At 51.9% G+C, this 12070-nt stretch overlaps 1 protein-coding gene across 2 annotated transcripts in view; it reads left to right on the top strand.

The window, feature by feature from the left end:
• Rrbp1 (ribosome binding protein 1) overlaps window positions 1-10755 on the top strand; it is a 64526-nt gene extending 53771 nt beyond the window's left edge. The window contains exons 11-24 of one of the 2 annotated variants that reach the window (XM_075962343.1): window positions 558-648; window positions 1403-1495; window positions 3063-3155; window positions 3234-3317; window positions 3437-3526; window positions 4032-4124; window positions 4250-4321; window positions 4908-5003; window positions 5602-5685; window positions 7449-7544; window positions 8205-8288; window positions 8623-8721; window positions 9702-9845; window positions 10220-10755. In XM_075962343.1, the coding sequence (XP_075818458.1) occupies window positions 558-648; window positions 1403-1495; window positions 3063-3155; window positions 3234-3317; window positions 3437-3526; window positions 4032-4124; window positions 4250-4321; window positions 4908-5003; window positions 5602-5685; window positions 7449-7544; window positions 8205-8288; window positions 8623-8721; window positions 9702-9845; window positions 10220-10258 (1258 nt within the window). In that variant the 3' untranslated portion in view covers window positions 10259-10755. The remainder of the gene's footprint in view (window positions 1-557; window positions 649-1402; window positions 1496-3062; window positions 3156-3233; window positions 3318-3436; window positions 3527-4031; window positions 4125-4249; window positions 4322-4907; window positions 5004-5601; window positions 5686-7448; window positions 7545-8204; window positions 8289-8622; window positions 8722-9701; window positions 9846-10219) is intronic. The other variant, XM_075962342.1, reaches the window with a different exon arrangement.
• The last annotated feature ends 1315 nt before the right edge of the window (window positions 10756-12070 follow it).

Here is a 12070-nt window from a genome sequence, read left to right as displayed (position 1 = left end):
CCCCAAGAGCCTTGAGTATAGCTTTTATTTCTGTATGGTGAAGGTCACTGGAGAGCACTGGAAAGATGGGGACTTGACCATCCTATAGTGTGATAGGTTGTCGTCAGCTAATTCCTCAAACTCAGTCCCAAAACTAGGAAGAAGGAGCTTGTAAGTCTCCGAAGCGCTAGAAATCAGTGGGCTCTTGAGAGCTGCTAAGAACCATGGTTCCAAGAGTTCCAGCTGGAGGGGCGGCAGCACTGCCCTGAGTTTCAGCACTAAGGGCCAGGTGTGCACCACAGGGAAGGGTCAGCTGACATGGGCTGTGGTGCCCAGAAAGGACCTAGGCTAGAAGAACGTCTTAAAAACCTTACTTCTAACTCTGACTCAGGTCCTTGCCCTGATTCCTGCGCTTAAGGTGAGTCTCGGAGAAAGAGGCTAGGCAGCTAGATAGGCTTTTTAAAGCATATGCCCAGGCAGATGGGAGGGACCTCAAGCTGGGCCAGGTGCCCAAGCAGAGAAGAAATGAGTTCTTGGAGCCAAGACTGAAATCTCACCATCCCCCTCCTCGCCCCCAGTCTCAAGGAGCTGGAGTCACAGGTGTCGTGTCTGGAGAAGGAGACCAGTGAGCTCAAGGAGGCCATGGAGCAGCAGAAAGGGAAGAACAATGTGAGTAGAAGGGGCAGAGAGGAGCCTGTGGGCCAAGTCCTCCCAAGTCACCTGAAGACACTCTGACCACCCAGGCCGCATGGGACGTGGCTCGCTCCCAGCTCCTTTCCCCGTTGTTTGTGCTGGAAGTTTACAATGTGTGCTGAGCCGCTCTTCAGCCTCTCCATTCCCACACGGCCCACAGCTATCCCACAGCAGACTGCCCAAGCATGGGGCCACCTCTGGGCTGGGATTGCAGTGGTTGGCCTGGCTCAGGACTTACGCTCCCTTTGAACAGTTCAGGGTAGGGAGGGTGACACTAGAAGCCATGAAGAAGTCATGCTGCGCAGGTGGCATACCTCTCCACTGAGGCTGTGCTTGCACGTGCCTTGTTACAGTGCCCCCATAGAGAACAAAGCTTCCCAAGGACTGTCCAGGCCAGAACTGTGCCAGGGGCCACAGGAAACTTCCCTCTGAAGAGATAAGCTAGCTCCCCACTTCTCTTTCCTGAAAATGGCAGGCCATTTTACCTTGTGCCTTGACCATTCCTACTTCTGGCCACAGTACCTATCTTCGTATATGAGCCACCTGCCCTGAGCGGCCATGTATACATAGACCAAGGAAAGGATACTTGGTTCCTGGCAAGTCCTAGGAGATTCTCTGGTGTAGACTAAAGGAGGCTCTGTGAGCTCTGCTTTTGCTGAGACCAGCTTGAGACGGCCAGTGGGGACTGTGCTATAATTGCCCCAAGCTGATTTTCTCTGGTTTCCTCTAGGACCTCCGAGAAAAGAACTGGAAGGCCATGGAGGCACTGGCCTTAGCTGAGCGGGCCTGTGAGGAGAAGCTGCGCTCCCTGACCCAAGCCAAGGTAAGAGCCCCTGTCCATCCTGAGTGCTTTGGTAAGGCCACGGGTGAAGCACCAATACCCATCTGCTTTAGCAAACTCTACGAGACTCAAAAGCCATGGACGGGCTAGCCTTGGCTTTAGAACATTTCCTGTATCTAACTCTGCCCCCCCCACCCGAGCTCCATGGCCTCTTCTTTCCTTCTCTCCCTCCTTCCTTTTTTGTCATTTTCCTTAAGATGGAGCAAATAAATTTGTGCCCTGATGCTTTCCTCTGTTGAGAGGAGCGCAGACCCTGAGCAAGCCCAGGGTTATGCAGCTTACAGATTTTGTGCATTTTTCATCCTGGACTAAGTTGAAAATTATATTGTATCTCAGGGAAATGGCCTTAGCAGTGAGCATCTGGGCAGTGAAGTCCTCTAGGGCCCTTGGTTGGCCAGGAGCCAGCATGGCATCTCATCCCCAGCAGTGGTGACACCTAGAGCTCCCTGCACCTGCGCCCATCACACATGAAAGGCTATCTCTTGCCAGCATCACTTACACAGGAGTGTCCATCTCCATAGGACAGCTTTGCAGTAACTCTCTCGTGGTTCTCCAAAGAAAGACCTGGGAAAGGCTAGCCTTAGCCACACTGCATTCTTAGAGCTGAAGTCAGATTCCTGGAATATTGGACTTCTAGTCCTAGAAATGACCCATGAATCTGGCCCACGTTTGTGGCAAATGTGGAAGTTGTGGTCTAAGCTGTTACTTTACTCGATTGCACTACATAGGCAGATAGAGTTAGAGGGTGACCTCATGTGTCATGTTGTTTGCCTTCATGGATCAGGGATAGATAGCCAAAGTGCTGCTCACAAGGTTGGGGTCCTTGCCACGTCAAGCCTCAAGCCATACACAGCGGTATGGAACTGAAAGTGGGTTCTGTCTGTCTCAGGTTTAGACAAAACTTTTAGGCCAAAGTTCCCTGGAGCCATTCCACAGACTTGTGTGCTCAGGGGATGCAGTTGTCCTGGGCTTTGTTTGATGGCTCCTTTAGGTCTTCTCTGCCTCTTTTCCTGGTGCTGTGCCTTGCGTAGGGGGCTGCTGACTCCCTCTGGAGGACCAATGAGGAGTGTCAGGCTTGGCACAGCTTGGGATGAGTCAAGCTTGGGTCACGTTCACTGTGTTCTTTAAGTTGGTTTAGCTCTGCCTGGTGGGAATTTGGTCCCCTTCTCCTCCTACAGCTGGAGCCTGACCCTTTTCAGCCTCTGTCTCTGTCTCCTACTGGCCCTGACCCTGGTGGCTGCTGGATATGCCCTGCTTCCACCTTCAATTTCCACCTGTTCTGACACCATGCACCTTCTAGCCTCTTCCCGCCCCCACCCCGCCCTTACTGTACACCTCAGCTTGGTTATTATACACGTGTGTATATCCTTGCACACACAAACTGGAAAGGGAAAGTGTTTGGGACCTGAGTGTCTGCTGGTTTGCACAAATAACCAGGGCCATAGACCAAACATCCTAGCCTCCTCTGACTTGTCCCTCCCATGCAGTGCTGAGGATGTGCTCTTCGGGGGCATAGGCTGAGTGCTGCCCTTTTCTCTCCATCCTCTAGGAGGAATCAGAAAAGCAGCTCCATTTGGCTGAGGCCCAGACCAAGGAGGTTCTGCTGGCTTTGCTCCCAGACCTCTCCATTTCAGCACACCAGGTAGGGAGAAAGATGACTCCCCAGGTCCCCATTGTTGTCAGGGAGCAACCTGGCCCCACCATGCCTGTCTCTTTGCAGAACTATGCTGAGTGGCTGCGGGAAGTCAAAGAGAAGGGCTCTGAGCTGCTAAAGAAACCGCCTGCCTCCGTAGAGCCCTCCTTGGTAAGTGACACTGCTGGGCTGGGTCCTCCTCTGGCTCTTGGGAATCAGGAGTCCAGTTTGTTCAGTGAGTCATCAAGAGGAAGGACTAACCAGACTCGTGATTGTCCCTCTGCCCTCAGGACATAGTCTCCAAGTTGAGGGAGGCTGAAGAGACCCAGAACTCCTTGCAGGCTGAGTGTGACCAGTACCGCACCATCCTGGCAGAGACGGTGAGCAGCCAGGGCTAACTTTGGTGGTGACTTAGTGGTAACTGTAGCTTGGTGTTCCTAGGGCACTGCCAGGAATAAGAGCCTGGAGTCTTTGGGGCAGATGGCATGGTTCTGTGTGCCCTCGTGCAGCGGCAGCCACCTTGCCCTCATCTCTTTAGCTGGGTGGTATTAAGTCAAGAACAAGCATGGATTTAAGGTTTGGGGCTAGGAAAGATAGTTACAATAGGGATGCTTGGGCAAGCAGGCAGGAAGGACGAGGTAGGCCTGGAGTAAATGGGGTTGAGCCCTTTGATTCCAAGAATAGTAGGAGTTCTGGCAGCTTTACGGGGGCTGTAAACCTCATTTCCTGATAAAGCCCTGCCAGGGCCAGCTTCTTTCCCCTGTGACACTCAGTTCACAGTCAGTGGAGAAGAATAGTGCTGCAGAGGGTGAAGAAGATATAGTTTGTGTTTGCGGGGTCAAACTAAGGAGGGAGGGGCCTGCCTCAGTGTTGCCTCCTCTCCAGGAGGGTATGCTCAAAGACCTGCAGAAGAGTGTGGAGGAGGAAGAGCGTGTGTGGAAGGCCAAGGTGGGGGCTGCTGAAGAGGAGCTCCAGAAGGTATGGCTGGCCTGCATATTTCCCAGAGCTTGATGGCCACAGCACTGTGGGCACCTGAGCCTAGTGGGCCCAGGATGCTTCTCCCAGAGTCTCATGCCTGATGGGTCTTGTCTTCTCCCTTGTAGTCACGGGTCACAGTGAAACTTCTGGAAGACATTGTAGAGAAGCTAAAAGGAGAACTTGAAAGCTCAGATCAGGTATGTTGTCTCCGTTCTGATGATTGCTTTTTGTTGTCCTATAAATTTGCTGGTCATGTTCTGACACTCATGCCAAGACTGTATGCATCCTTGTTATTTTTTTCCTCACAAACCACATGTCCAAGGAGGCCATCGCTCTTCTGAGCAAGGGCTTTGTCTTGTTGAGCCTAAGTAATAAGATTTTATAGCCACAGTGGTCTGGGAGCCATGAGCTGTGTAGTCTGCCCAGTAGTGGCTTAGTTGTAGACCTTAGAATTCAGGGATGTGCTTCCTGGGGAGCCTGCTGCTCTTCAAGGTACTGCAGCAAGCCTTGGCCTTTGGAAAAGTGCCCTCTGTCCTAAGCTTTGCCAATACATAAACTTTGCTCTACCCACCCTGAAGCCTGAGGACTTTTCAGGACCTGTTCGATGTTCAATGAGGGGTTCTATTGCTAGGGACTGTTTCTTTCTGACCTCAGTGTACCTGGTAGTATTTTGCTTATTTTGGGGCCAGCCAGACTCGACAGCTATCATTCCCACTCGTATAATAAGGGCCCCTGCTGGCCACTGAGAGGCTCTGACCAGTGTCCATGTCTGTCCCTGTTTAGGTGAGGGAGCACACTTCACTTTTGGAAGCAGAGCTGGAGAAGCACATGGCAGCTGCCAGTGCAGAGTGCCAGAATTATGCCCAGGAGGTGGCAGGGGTGAGTGAATCCACCATTCCTAGGTTCTGGTCCTGAGTGGCCTCTGCCCCATGAAGCCTGGGTTATCCTGAGTGGTTCCTTCTTTACTGTGGAGAACTTGTCCACAGGAGCCTTAAAAGCTAGGTTTTCAGGTTTCCCCCGAAGCCCTGCTGATGCCCCTTTGCACTGACAGCCCTGAGGTGTCTTCGGAAAGGCGGCCCCGATGCAGGGCAGGGCCAGAGCAGCACCTCCTGCTCCAGCTGGCCTTTGAGCATGTGGCCTCTCCGCAGGTTTGCTGCTGTCGTTTTTAGCTGCCACTGGATTTCGGTCTGCTACAGTCTCCTGATTTCAGGAGATCGCCCAAGCCCACACCCTCATCTGGTTTTGGTTGCAAATTTTTGCTCTTTAATAAGAGGTGGTGGGCAGGTGTTTCTAAAGCCTGCTGTGCCTTCCTAAGTCAACTGACAGGAAATGGTAGCTGGAGGACACCTGCCCCTTCTATGTCAATCTTCCGGGCTTGGGTTCCATTCCAGGGTTAGATATGGACTCACTGGAACCGATTTTCTTTTCTCTTCTTTTTTTCTCTCCTCTACCTCTCACCTGGCTGTTTCCCCTGAAGTTGAGGCAGCTTCTGTTAGACTCTCAGTGTCAGCTGGATGAAGCCAAGAGTGAAGCTCAGAAACAAAGCGCTGAGCTTGCCCTGGTAGGTTGGCTTATGTCCTGGGCTGGGGAGTATGGCATTGGGGTGTGTGTGTATGTGTGTGTGTGATTAACTGGATGGTGGTGTTTTAACATCCATGCAGAGACTCTGAAGCTTAGCAGGTCCTGCCATGCTTTAGTCCTGTTACATAGACTAGGTTGGGACTTTGGCAGGATGCCTAAAACTCGGAGCTGGACTTGTAGTTGCCAGGGGCCAAGATATTCACATTCTGTTTCCCATCTTTGGGAAGACCTGTCCACTGCTCAAAACTGAGAGCTCAAACAAACAAACAAATGAGAGCTGTGAGATGACAGCCCTGTTAGCCTGTCTCGTCACCTGCCCAGTCCAGGACATCACAAAGGGTCCCTTGGTGCCTTTTGGTGGCACGCCTTTGCTTTCTGTAGGTCTTCCTGCTTCAGTGGTGGCTCAGGCCCTGCCACTACAGTTACACAGGGCAGCCTGCCCCCTTTGGCCCTCTGTCAGGCACTGGGAGCAGATAATCCTGCAGAGATGTGAGGGGCTGCACTGTGCCTCGGAGGCCATTCCGTTTTCCCGGGTTGCAGCTGCAGTGCCTGATTGCATGCCCTAGCTTGGCCAGTTGAGCTCCTTCTTCACTGGGCTACCTCCCCTACCCCACCCCCAAGCTCTGGCTATTGGCAGCAGCCCACTCAGCCAGAGCTGTGGTCTGTTGGATCTGCACAGTCATTTTGAAAACCTTGAAGTAGCCTTCAGCTTCTGAAATTTGGAGATGGAACATGGGGAGCTCTGGCCAAGAGACCAAGTCTGGTATATTAGGCTAGCATCCTCCACGCTGTCTTCTAAGTCCATCATGGACTTACTGGATCCCATTCTTTGGCCTTGCTCAGACTACCACACCAGAAGTGGGTATTGTCTAGGCCAAGTTACCTGAATGAATCTAAAGCTTTTTCTCAGCCATTTGCTAGGTTGAGTCTGGGTGAGAGGCCTCCACCCCATACCACACCCAGGCAGTATATGCACACAGAGTATGCCTGCCGGGGGTTCTTGTTATCTTTTAACTGTGCCCTTTGGTTTCTGCCTGTTGGGACTTTTGGAAAGGAAGACTTGGGGTGGCCTTCCAAGTAAAACTTAAGTGGAGCCTGAGGCTGCCCATATTTCCTGAAGAACTTGTACTTGAGTTCTATCCACAGGCCTTCTGACTGGGACCTTTCTCAGGTAATTGTGTGGCCCTAACACCTTTCAGATGGGAGACCTAGAGAGGTTAGTGACCTCCAGGCCTCCTCTATATTGTACATCTTGGCCCCAGCAACAGAACTCAGAGGAATGAGGCATTACAAGGCAATAATACCATCTTTTCTGAGCCCCCCCAAAGGCCATGAACAGGAGACTACATCATTAAACTACAAAGTGTGGCATGTTGTCAGCTCCGTCTGTTCCATGAAGACTCCTTGGCTTTGTGAGGTCTACATCCACTGAAGTCACTTTGCTCCAGGGGCTGGAGGGTGGCACCAGCTGACCTCAATAAGCACCATGGCTCTTACTGGCCTGGAGGCTTGTTGGCTCAGAGTGGAATGCGTGGTTCTGGCCTATCCCTCCTCCACAAGGGTGTTCTCTCTCTCTCTCTCTCTCTCTCTCTCTCTCTCTCTCTCTCTCTCTCTCTCTCTCTCTCTCTCTCTGTGTGTGTGTATGTGTGTGTGTGTGTGTGTGTGTGTACATGTGTGTGTGTACATGTGTACCTGCATGCCTTTAGCTGTTTATTTGCACAAATGCACCCCTCCCTGTTTCAGGTCAGGCAGCAGTTGAGTGACATGAAGAGCCACGTAGAGGATGGTGACGTGGCTGGGTCTCCAGCTGTCCCTCCAGCCGAGCAGGACCCTATGAAGGTTAGGGTGATGAGCTGTCCTAAGATGTGTCCCTAACTCCCCAGGTGGTACTTAGGGTGGGCAGCCTCTGTGCTGACTGAACTGTGCATAGTAGGTGTTTCCAATCCCCACTGCTAGCCACCCTCTCTGCCCTGCTTGGTCTGGATGAGAGGTACCCAGAACGTATGGTAGAGTCAAGAGCAGGTAACCAGGGCCTTCAGTCCTCATAACACCAGGGGCTCCTGGACAGGCCTGCAGCTTGGGTTTGGGTCTGTAGCACAAAGGGGATTCGCCTTTAGCTGTGGCCATTTCCTGGGTCATTGCTAGCAGGATGTCTTCTAGTGTTTTGACCAAAGGAACAGCTGCCAAGAACAGTTGGCCAGAGGCAGGGACCTGTTGTTGGGCTCCCGTTGCGAACCTGGGATCAAACTCATGGCTTTGGGGTCTTTCCTATCCTGTGAGTCCTGTGAAAGGCTCCCGGAATGGTAATGTTTCCCTACTTCTCTTCAACTTCTCTGCTTCTCTCTTGAGTCTGAGGCACTGTTTCCCCAGGAGGAAAGTGCTAAGTGTGACTCCCCAGGGCAGGGAAAGGCCCAAGGAGTCCTAGAAGCAGCTAGAAGGTGGAGCTTCAGTTTGGGTCTGTCCCCAGACTGCAGTCACATTTGTTGTGTCTCCATACAGCTGAAAACACAGCTGGAGCAGACAGAGGCCATCCTGGAGGATGAGCAAACACGGCGGCAGAAGCTCACAGCTGAGTTTGAAGAGGTTAGCTCCTGCCAAGTGGCCCTCAGTCCCTACATGCTTTCAGGGCTTCCCAGCTTAACCACCAGGCGGCACCTGGACTAAGAAGTACTGAGTGGGCACTTGTACTGAGTCTACCCGAGGAACATTGTGGGTATCCACATCTTTGGGGGATCCTGAAGGCTTGGGTGCTTGTAGATTATGTCCAAGCTTCTTGCCCATGTAGATACAGCCATGTGGATTAACCTGAGCTATTGCCTTCTTTGGCTGGGGTTGCCCCCCACCCCAACCCCTAGGTGAATTTAACCAGGTTTGACCTACTAGGCCTCTGACTCAGACCTTTCTCCTCTCTGACAAGGCTCAGAGCACAGCCTATCGGTTACAGGAAGAGCTGGAGAAGCTCCGCGCTGCTGGCCCCCTGGAGTCTTCAGGAGTAGAAGAGGTCACACAGCTGAAGGTAGAGGATGAACTGGGGTACCGGTTGGACTTGTAGGTTTCAAGGCTTTGGTCTTAGTCACTGTTCTATTGTGAAGAGACACCATGACCAAAACAACTCTTATAAAATTAAATATTTAGCTGGACGGTGGTGGCACACGCCTTTAATTCCAGTCCTCAGGAGGCAGAGGCAGGCAGATCTCATGTGAGTTTGAGACCAGCCTGGGCTACAAAGTGAGTTCAGAACAACCAGAAATGCTACATGGAGAAACCCTGTCTTGAGAAACAAAACAAAAAAAGTAAGAATTTAATTGAGGACTTGTTTATGGTTTCCAAGGTTTATTCCATTATTATAGCAGCACACGTGGTTTTGAAACAGTAGCTGAGGGCTACATTCTAATCCCCAGGCCCAGAAAGAAGTGGACTTTGCATGGGCTTTTGACACCTCAGTTCTCACCCCCAGAGACACATTTCCTCCAAAGCCACACCTGCTCCAATAAGCCACACCTCTTAATCCTTCTCAAAAGTGCTACTTTCTTATGACTAAGCAGTCTCATATGAGCCTAGGGAGGTCGGTCATTCTTACTCAAATCACCACAGTCATTCATGGCCTTAGACAGGGGCCAGTCCAGAGAACCACCCAGGCACTGGCTTCCCTGGCCACACCTAGTGGAGGGCACTTGACAGCACTAAGTCACGTCTCAGTCACAAGTTAGTTGTCAATTAAATGTAAGCTCTATACAGCTTGAAGTCATGTTTTAGGTACACATGTAGTGGCCTTCACACTGGGCAGTGCACAGTAAACCATCAGGCCAGGAAACTGTCCTGGCAGCAGCTGAAGATGGCAGGACACAGGCAGCATTGTCATTAAAGGCTTTCCTCCCAGCCAGCACTGTCTGCCTGAATAACCAGATACCTGCCTTGTGCTCTTGGAGGTCCTCATAGCTCTCTTCTTCCGGTCTATCACGTGGGGCCTGACTTCTCTCAACCCTCGGCCCACAGGAGAGATTAGAAAAAGAGAAGAGGTTAACAAGTGACCTGGGGCGTGCCGCCACCAAGCTTCAAGAACTTTTGAAGACCACCCAGGGGCAGCTGACAAAAGAGAGGGACACAGTGAAGAAGTTGCAAGAACAGCTGGAAAAAGCAGTAAGTACTTGGTGCAGGTTGGACTGCAGGGCTAGCCTCCGTACCTCCAGAGGTTTGGTCCATGCTGTTTAGGGCCCCAGGGAGTCGACACCTGCACTGCTAACTTGTCTTCACTCCATGGCCTGGGTGGGCCTCTTGGGGCAGGACCACAGACTCTCAGCCACACTCACCTCACCTTCCTCTCGTCATAGGGTCCCATCAGTCCCTCTGCATGCACCCCCCAGCCCCTAGAGTCAGCTCTGGGCCTCTCTGAAGGTCTGGAGGTGTCTGTGGAACTGCCCCAGGACAAGCTTTGAGGGTCCTGGGCATGGGACAAGAGTGGGTGCCTTGACTCCTGACTTGGCCTTTCCTTCATATCTCCACTTTGTTTGCAGGAGAATGGTAGCAGCTCAAAGGAGGGAACCTCTGTCTGAGTCTCCTCGGCAAACTGTTCAACTTACCAAAATGCCTTACACATTCCTTACAAATAAACCAACCAACACAGCGTTATCCAGGCCCAACTTCCAGTGAAGCCATTGGAGACAAGTCTCAGAACCACAGAAATAAATCTTCCAGACCCCCAGTCTGTAAAAGAACTTTTGTCACATTTGATAAACACTATTCCCGGGAGCAGCCCTGGACCACCTCGAGCAGACGCCAAAGCCCTCATCAACGCTGACAGACCGGGGTGTGCTGGGAGTCCAGAACGCTCGGGATTTATGTCAATCAGTGCAATTGTCTGTATTTCTCAGTGGGGCCGGGTCGGGGAGCAACAGGCCAGGTGGTGAGTTCTCAGAGGCTGTTGAGCAGACTGGAGGGCTTCAGCCCAGCCCAGCAAAGCTGCAGCCCTCACCCCTGGAAGTTGCCAAGCAGAACTGACATGTGACTGCCTGGATGTCAATGCCATTAAAAACCAACGTGTTGCCCGGCACTGGGGTCTTGTCTGATCTTCTGACACTACACACCTGAGACCACACGGCCGAGCCCCTATGAGCCACCAAGGCATGGCATGTGTCGGTGTTGATGAACAAGACGGTCCTGGAGGGCTGTCCTGACAGACGGTGCTCAGCTGTGGGGGAGAGGGTAAGGCTGAGACGGTATTAAGGTCATGTGGCTGGGCAGTGCTTGACAGGAGACTGTCAGCAAGGAACAATTACAGCTGTTATGAACCCCTCAGAGGCCATGGGGGAGAGGGGCCACCGAAACCCAAGACTTTGGTTTCCCACTGGGAGACCGAATAGGAAGAAGTAACAGGAAAATCAATACATGCATGGGTCCAGCTATGGATGACTCACGGGAACTCTAGTCAGTGGTTCTCACCCTTCCTAATGCTGCAACCCTTTAACACAATCATGTGGTGACTCCAGCTATAAAATTACTTTCATTGCTACTTCATAACTGTAATTTTGCTACTGTTAGGAGTCATAATGGAAATAGGTTTTCTCGTGGTTTCAGGAGACTCCTGTGAAAGGATCACAACTCACAAGTTGAGAATTACTGCTTCGAGTAGTCTGAGGGGAAGTGAACCTTACGGGAATAAATTTCATGAAGCCCAGATGGGTTAGTAATGGGGGAAGACCTGGAACTAACGGCCCACATACTTAGGGAGATTTCCTCTGAAGACGCAGGAGTCGGGGGAGAGTGCTAACAACCCCCGTGCTTAGGAAGATGCTCTCTGATGGCACAGGACTGGGTCTCTCTGTGTAACAGTCCTGGAACCATGCTGGCCTTGAACTCACAGAGATCCTCACGCCTCTGCCTCCTGAGTGCTGGGATTTAAAGGCATGCACTAGGACACCCATTTTGAAAGGAAAGAGGAACTGAGGAAAGGTGGCAAGATCCTGGAGTTACCCAAGCTGGGTTTGTAGTCCCTGGCTTTTGCTTACTGTCACCAGTGGGAACCATCTTCCCCTTGGAGAGGGTGGGAAGATAAGCCAGCGATGGTGCACGGTGAGGCCTGTTTGGGAGCTGGCCTGGGTAGCTTGTGGACACCACAGTATCTCTGGCTCAAAGAGCCCATCAGTCCTCCAAACCGGCCCAGTAGCACCACCTCCCAGGCCAGCAGAGGGAGCCTGAGTTTGTCAGGCAGCGAACGGTAGCAGCAGTGTGCTGGATCTCGCTTCAGCTGCCCAGCTGTTCCTAAACAAGGTTCTAACCTTAGGACTCTGGAGCAGAGAACAACTCAGACACTAGACTAGCAGTGGCCTTTTGCAGAATGTGAAAGAGGTTCAACATGGTAACCACCA

This window comes from Microtus pennsylvanicus, chromosome 2 (genome assembly GCF_037038515.1).
Source record: "Microtus pennsylvanicus isolate mMicPen1 chromosome 2, mMicPen1.hap1, whole genome shotgun sequence".
NCBI lineage: Eukaryota > Metazoa > Chordata > Mammalia > Rodentia > Cricetidae > Microtus > Microtus pennsylvanicus.
The sequence above is the reverse complement of the archived record's forward strand: the minus strand, read 5'-3'. Positions and strand labels throughout refer to the sequence as shown.